This window comes from Aegilops tauschii, chromosome 6 (assembly GCF_002575655.3).
Source record: "Aegilops tauschii subsp. strangulata cultivar AL8/78 chromosome 6, Aet v6.0, whole genome shotgun sequence".
Lineage (NCBI taxonomy): Eukaryota > Viridiplantae > Streptophyta > Magnoliopsida > Poales > Poaceae > Aegilops > Aegilops tauschii.
In genome coordinates, this window is record NC_053040.3 from 303,217,999 (window position 1) to 303,225,338 (window position 7,340).

The window sequence follows — 7,340 nt, forward strand, 5'->3', positions numbered from 1 at the left end:
AACTAGGCCACAATAACCATGGGCTAATATTTATTGTAGTGACACTGGGCCTCCTACTGGCCGTAGAAACAGTGGGCCTTCTACGGGCCGTACAAACAATGGGCCTTCTACGGGCCATAGAAACAATGGGCCTTCTGCGGGCCGTATCATCAATGGGTCTTATATGGGCCGTATGATCGATTGGCCAAACAGACTGCATTATGGCCGTAAACGGGCTAGAGTTGGAATCGTTCATTCATGGGCCGACCATAACGGGCCATCGTTAATAGGCCGTATTTGCTGACGCTATGAAAACGGCCCAATGTATTAACGGACCACAAACGGGCCGACTGTAACCACGGGCTGAATTTGGCCCACAAGCAGAAAATTACAGTAACGGGCCGTAAGTAAACGAATGCTGGAAATGAGCCCAAGAATAAATGGGCTCTGAGAAGGCCGAAAGATAACATGGGCTGGAAACGGCCCAACAGAATAATGGGCCGTTAATGGGTATAAAGTGATACATTTTTCATTACGGGCCAGTTTCACCACGGGCCGTTAATGGGTGTAAAGTGATACACTGTTCATTACGGGCCAGTTTCACCATGGGCCGTTAATAGGCCAAGAGTTACATAGGGCCTCATATGGGCCGAAAGACGTCATGGGCCATACATGGGCCAAAAGTGAAAACGGGCTGGAATCATATTGGATGGCCCAGATGACGCTACTGGGCCTAATTCGGATAGGGCGTAACGGGCCTTGGGTTAGCGGGCTGTAAATGGGCTATATGCGAACAGGCCGTTAACACGCTTTCCATGGGCCGGCCCACCACCTTTTGACCAAGTCAAACGGGCCGGCCTTTTCATAGGAATGGGCCTCTGTTGGGTCGTGCCACGTGTCGACGTATCATAGGCGCCTTCTGTCCAATGAGTGGATGACATCTGTCCCAACGATGAGCCGACACTTGTTTCCTCCAGCCAATGATGATTTTACATGTGGAAAATCCCCATTGGTCGGGGCTGTTAACGGGTTATCGGATCCAAAACCCGACCCGATAGCTTAACGGCGTTCCGTTACGGTAGATGCCACGTGTCGGTCACCCTTGACGAAAGCAGTTCTGTGACGCGCGATTTATCGTCATGGAAGTGGACACTTCCGTGATGATAATTTTGGTAATGTCATCGAACACTTCTACGACAGCACAGGTATGACTATCTTGATTCTGTCATAAATTTGTCATGGATGTACATGCATGACAAAAAACGTGACCTACTGTGACAAACACGTATCATCACGGAAGTGTATTTTTTTTGTAGTGATATCTTGCTCATCTGCCTCTCCATTGGTAAATACGTTAGTAATTTTGGCTGCTTGAGCGCGGTGTTTGCTTCTTGCTATAGCTCGGATCCCAGTATTTTTTGTTGCAAAGCGGTGTACTGCTTGGCAAACTGTAGTAATGAGTTGCCAGGGCTCACGTAACGCTTCAAAACAGCATTGAACCCCTCACTACGCTGTGTAGTTTGCAGAAACGGGAAGAAGCACTGCATGAAGTAGGCCGGCACCCAATACATTCGCTTCTCCCACAAGCTAGCAAGCGTCTCGTGGTCTTGGACTTGATATGTTTCAATCATAGCCATCCAGCTCCTTTCAAACTCCTCCACCATCAAGTTGTGGTCCACGCACAGCTCGAATGCCTTGTGCAGGTCTGGACGGTCAGCAAAGAACGGTCCTAGTGTCTCCTCAGCCTTCTTTATAATGTGCCACCTGCAGTGCCTGTGCACTGCCAACGGAAAGACCTCCTCTATGCCTGCACGCATGCTAAAATCCTGGTCTGTTATTATGTTCATCGGAGCAAGTCCACCCATGCACTCCAGGAAGGTCTTGAACAGCTAAACGTACCCATCCGTGTCTTCGTTCCGAACGAGTCCACATCCGAACTGCAACGACTGATTGTGGTTATTTATTCCTATGAATGGAGCGCATGGCATCTTGTACATATTAGTGAGATATGTCGCGTCGAATGAAATGGAATCTCGGAAATGTTTGTAGGCTCTTCTTGCAGCACCATCCACCCAATACATGTTCCTGACATGGTCCTCATCGTCCAATCTTATCCTGTAGAAGAAATCTGGATCTTCCTTCGCTTTCTCATCGAAGTAGGCCATTGTGGCCTCTATGTCAGCCAACTTGCTCTCTCTACGGTACTTTGCCTTTAGGTTTGTGACGTCAGCTGGTATGTAGGGCATGCTACTCAAAGTCCCTTTTTTGCTATGGATGAGTGATAGTATCTGGACCATTCTTGATGGACCGACGTTACAATCATGTAGCAGCTTTATGAATTTCTTCTCGAGGGGGGTGAATCCTCTGTGGGCGGTCAGAAATTTTACCAGGTCGAACTTCTTTATGAGTTTGTGGTTGTGCTCGTCAAAATATTCAGTGACCACCCACTGTGCTCCATCTACGTTTAGCTTACACCGGACAGGGCATTCCGTCTTGAGAATGATACCTCTCTTTCGTTCCGGAACGACAGGCGCAACACCTTTCCCCTTCTTGTTCCTTCATGCCTTGTGGCACCTCATCTCACCTCTGCCGTACTCGTTAGTTTCTTAATTTTCCTATGGTATTCGGTGTTGACCGCAAATCCATGGAACTTTGCATATGTCTGGTAGAATTCCTTTGCCTCTGCGAACGATTCAAATCTCTGCCCAACGTAAGGTGGCTGAGGTACCATGATCTCTGATTGCCCACCATCTTCATCCCCTTGTGCTTCGTCATCAGTTTCATCATTCACTTCAGTATCGGCGGCAGTTTCATCTACTTGAGTGTTGCTAGTGCTTGTGTTCAAAGGTGTGCTTGTCGGCATTGCTGGAATGATTGCCATTTTCGACTCTGACTCGGCATTGTTTGCAGCATGATTGTTTGCTGGCTGGTGGAACGCGTCTTCCGTGCGCTCAGAGCTCCCCACAGTAGATGTCCCCGCGCCGTTGTTGATTGTAGTTGAAGGCCCTGTAATAAAAAAACAGGTGCGAGCGTAAGATTTTGCTTGAATGACATGTTTATCGTAACGAAGTACATAAACTGCAAGTGATTTGGCATGATATCATTCAAACAGCAAGCCGTGAGTCTGCATGTGGACATGCATGGCAACTGTAGTTCTCCAGTCATGGCAGCTACAGTCCAACAAACATGGCAACAACTGTTTGCCAATGCATGGCAACCAGCTCCTTTCAGTACCAAAACTTGGATTCTATATCAATGGCAGCTGCAGTCCTACATACATGGCAAATACTGTTGCCAATACATGGCAACCAGTATATTCTAGCATCAAAACTTTGTATTCTAGGCTTGAGCTCACTAGGCAAATGCGATCAATCATTAGTGCTGCACACATGCTTTTGGCAAATCCCGAAGACAATATATGAGTCATTGCACACGACCACTTGTTAGCGTTTTCTGTTTGATTTTTTCCACCATCACTGCTACAAATCTTCTTTTCCTCACATGCTATTCCCACAAAAACAAATGCAGTGCTGTTTTTGTGGTTCAAATTTCCTTACCTTGCTGTGCCGCATGTGCCCATCTTGTGTGGTCTGTCACACCAAATTGACGTGCTCTGTCTGCAATCTGTGAAGCTTGCCATGAGACATTTGCCGAGGTAGCACCACCGTAATAACCTGTAATCATGGTAGTAGTTGGTCAATGCATGTCAACTGTAGTTTCTTCAACATGGAACATGCAGTGGTCCAACCATGCCACACAAATTTGTTCACACTTGCCATCCACGGTTGTTTGTATATTGCAATCACATTTTTGATCATACATGGCAACTACAGTTGTCCAGGCATGGCAACTGCAGCTGTCCAGGCATGGCAACTGCAGCTGTCCAGGGATGGCAACTGCAGTTGTTCAGTCATGGCAACTGCAGTTGTCAACTATGCTCCTTCTGCTAATTCACCGTCTGCAACTTCACTTTTTATGGACTCACCTATGTATGACGTCGATGGCAGGTACATGGGTGCCGCCTGATGCCACGTGCTGCATGAAGGTTCTGCATTTTTCCCGACATAACTCGTGAGTTTTTTGCCATCCTTTGCAAGTTTATTTTTCATGTCCACACCAGTATGTTTCATTTTCGTATGCGTTACCTTGATTTGCCACATTAGCTAGTTGAAGTTGGTTGCCCGTACATTTGTCAGTGTTGCCCTGTGACTGAACTTGCCATGGTGCCCCCTGAGTGTGTTTTGGTCATAAAAACCTGCGAAAAATGACAGTGTAGGACATAAGTAGAATGTCATCTTCATCATCGCGAATATGGAAAATGTTCTTTTCTTTGTTATCATGCATCATACCAATGTCTGCGTACTGCTCTAGTAGTGGCAGCAACGGCCTTGCAGAAATGAGTTGACTATACTCTGCTGCATCCCAAGGGGACGTTTCTGGCATTTGAGAAACCCAAGGATCAGCGCCATCTTCATGATTCATTCTTTCCGCGTTTTGTTTCTGCCAATGTGTTCTCAATCACAGCATGAACAAGAACGCATCAACAATCCACAAAAAATGTATTCTTCTACTGCTTGCACGTACAAGATAACACGGCAGTCTTATCACATTTTCATGCGTAGGCAACCAACACATCATGGCAAGTAGGACATGCACATCCACTCTCTTTTCTAAAATCTGGGTGCCAGCTATCCTTTCGATTCGATGGCAACAGCCACCACAATAGGATGGCAAGCAACAGGTTAACATGGTGGCAGTTAACGGCAACGATAGGTGGCAACTGACGTTAGACACAAGTGGCAACTAATTTTCCTACCCCCCTTTATTCCAAATTTCTCATTTCTCTCCCTTTTTTAGGGATTCCTACGCATCCATTCATTACCAACTACTTGCACCAAGCGAACTGAGAACTTAAGCTTAACTCTAGCGTAGTACATGGCAGATCTGGTGTATGCTGCTTGGCAAATGCGAAGACACACAAAACCATGTAGTGTTTTGCCCCGATAGCGTGGATCCAGTCGCCACCTTCGTTGCTAAATTTGCAATTTTCTGCCCAGAAGAAGGATGAGAAGCAGCAGGAGATCGGAGATTCACCTGCTTTTAGCTGGTTGTCTTTGGAGGGCGGGGTTGGAGTGGGGGGCGGGGGGATGGGGGGTGGGGGAGGGGGGTGTGGTTAGCGGTGGGAAGGCCTTACGGATCTGCTCTGGTTGCCATGGCAACCAGAGAGGGCCGGCGATGGAGGTAGGGGATCGAGAGGTGAGAGACGATGGCGGCAGTCGGGACTGGGGATCGAAAGGAGGCCGGGACGGCTGGGTCATGCGGGCAGCGTGGTCGTCTGTCCCGGACGTGTGGGCGGGTTTGCCACACACCGGACCTGCGGGCTGTGGCTTTGCGCGCCCGGACGCAGTTGTGCGGGCGGGTTCCTATCCATGCCACACGAGGCGTGCGGCACAACCACCCAATACACCACACGTGCGGCAGTTATCGGAACCCAAATGCAAATAGTCTGAGAGGGTTGGAAAAGTGTTTAGTTATAATGTATCTAAATGTCTTTATTATATTGAACGAGACACGTATACCATGAAAAACGTATGCGCTACGAGAGAGAACACGTAGCTAGCACACGAAGACGACACACACCGGACGTCACAAGCGACGTCTCGACTAACCCATGCATGGACGTGCATGGATGCCTTCCATGGATGAGCGGGAGGGGTCAATCGAACTGGACGAGGGAGCTGTACACCGTGTCGGGCTGCCAGTCGGCTGGGATGACCTGCTCGGCGACGAGCGACCTGCCGGACTCGTTGGTGACCCGCAGCGAAAAGGGCCCCTGCAGCGGGCGGTGCGTGTCCAGCCGCCAGATGGAGCCCCACGACTCCCTCATGGGCGTCCAGACCCCCGTCGGCTCACCATTGTCCGGCCGCGACTCCATGAGGTCCACCTGCGCCACGTCGCCGTCGCCGTTCTCGTACTCCACCAGGACCGCTAGGTAGTTCGGGTTCGACCCCTGCTCCACGTGGAACGTCACCGACAGCCCCGGGTACTGGCACGGCACCCTCTTGAACTGCATGTCGATGATGCCGGCGTGGCGGAGCTCGTCGTTCCGGCCGTCCTTGGCCATGGCGCCGAAGGCGGTGCCGCTGAGGTCGAAGTGGTAGCGGGCCACCGGGTAGTAGTTCATGTCGGTGATGATCACCGTCTCAGGGACGCCGGAGCACGCTGCGTGAGCCACGCACCTTATCTGCACGCAACGCAGCGCAACAATCCAAGATCCATCAGCCTGGAAAAACAAACGAAACGACAAGCACTCTACCGTCACTGTCAAGCAACTGCAATGTCGGCCACAGCAGCTGACCTGGTAGCACGAGCCGCATCCCTTGCCGTCCTTGAAGAGCGGCTCGTTGCCGCAAGACGTCATGGCGTTGAACGGCGGCAGGTTCACGTTCTTGAACCCGCACGCGCCACCATTGTCGTCAGGCCCGGCGCCGCCGGGAGCGCCGTACCAGGTGGCCCTGGCGTCGAGCCAGCCGCCGCCGTCGACGTTGGTGCCGCTGCCGCCGGTGCCGGTGCCCGGGCTGGGGGTGGGGGTAGCGGGGGCGGGTGTAGGCGTGGGGGAGTATCCAGGGCAGAATATGGCAGGCAGGAACCAAAAGCAGCCGCAGCAGCCATCGGCGGCGAGCAGGCAGAAAAGTGCGACCGCAACGGCGTAGGAGGAGGCCGGTGCCATCTCTCGCTCGCTGATCTCGCCGGTTGCTGACTACCGTACTCTGGTGGTTAATGGCTTGATGCAGTTGGGGGGCGTGTGAATTTATAGGCCGGCAACTCAAGTGCTAAGCTTCTTCTTCGTCTACCAGATCAAATCAAAAGGAGGAAAAGGACGAGGGAATGAATGAACGGAGATGGCGGATGGAGAAAGGAGGAGCCGTGATGGCAGGGCCGGTTCACATGCGGACGGCGGGACTCGCCCAACTGGCTGCTATACACCATGACCCGTGATCACGGGATGCATTTCTCTCTGCTTTTAAAAATCAACAACCATACATACATACTGCATTACAGGTGCTTCCGCCATGTATTTATGCCTGCAGCCAGCATAGCATCATGCCGATTGCAGATCATAGAGGCATCTTTTTCTTAGCGTTTTCTACGGAGTCGTAGCAATATACAGCCACATGATCCGTCTTGCAATCAGTGACGAGCTTGTGTGTTTATGTACCTCGAAAATACCAAACTAGTGCTATGAAAATGCCCAGCTGAAAGCTACGTGCGCGTCGGCAGAGGAACAGGGCATGATACGAAAATCAGATAGTGGTTACGTACAAGTTACCGGTGAAATGGTATGAAAACACGAGTATCCA

At 50.6% G+C, this 7,340-nt stretch overlaps 2 protein-coding genes across 2 annotated transcripts; both read right to left on the reverse strand.

Annotated features, from left to right (window-relative positions):
- Nucleotides 1-1,373: 1,373 nt before the first annotated feature.
- LOC109786062 (protein FAR1-RELATED SEQUENCE 5-like) lies at nt 1,374-2,144 on the reverse strand. The gene is made up of 2 exons (XM_020344640.1): nt 2,045-2,144; nt 1,374-1,786 (listed from the first exon to the last, which is right to left on the reverse strand). The coding sequence occupies exons 1-2, from the start codon at nt 2,142-2,144 to the stop codon at nt 1,374-1,376; spliced, it is 513 nt and encodes a 170-aa protein (XP_020200229.1).
- Nucleotides 2,145-5,505: 3,361 nt separating this feature from the next.
- On the reverse strand, nt 5,506-7,088 carry LOC109786063 (expansin-B7). Its single transcript, XM_020344641.4, has 2 exons — nt 6,338-7,088; nt 5,506-6,223 (listed from the first exon to the last, which is right to left on the reverse strand). The coding sequence occupies exons 1-2, from the start codon at nt 6,707-6,709 to the stop codon at nt 5,696-5,698; spliced, it is 900 nt and encodes a 299-aa protein (XP_020200230.1). The 5' UTR covers nt 6,710-7,088; the 3' UTR covers nt 5,506-5,695.
- Nucleotides 7,089-7,340: the final 252 nt, after the last annotated feature.

Bases quoted from the DNA above. Each gene is read 5' to 3' on its own strand.
- LOC109786062 (XM_020344640.1), bottom strand. From the start codon at position 2,144: ATGGCCTACTTCGATGAGAAAGCGAAGGAAGATCCAGATTTCTTCTAC. The intron at 1,787-2,044 runs GTGCTGCAAGAA...GCATGCGTGCAG, and splicing joins GAACATGTATTGGGTGGATG to GCATAGAGGAGGTCTTTCCG.
- LOC109786063 (XM_020344641.4), bottom strand. From the start codon at position 6,709: ATGGCACCGGCCTCCTCCTACGCCGTTGCGGTCGCACTTTTCTGCCTG. The intron at 6,224-6,337 runs GTCAGCTGCTGT...CGTTGCGTGCAG, and splicing joins GATGCGGCTCGTGCTACCAG to ATAAGGTGCGTGGCTCACGC.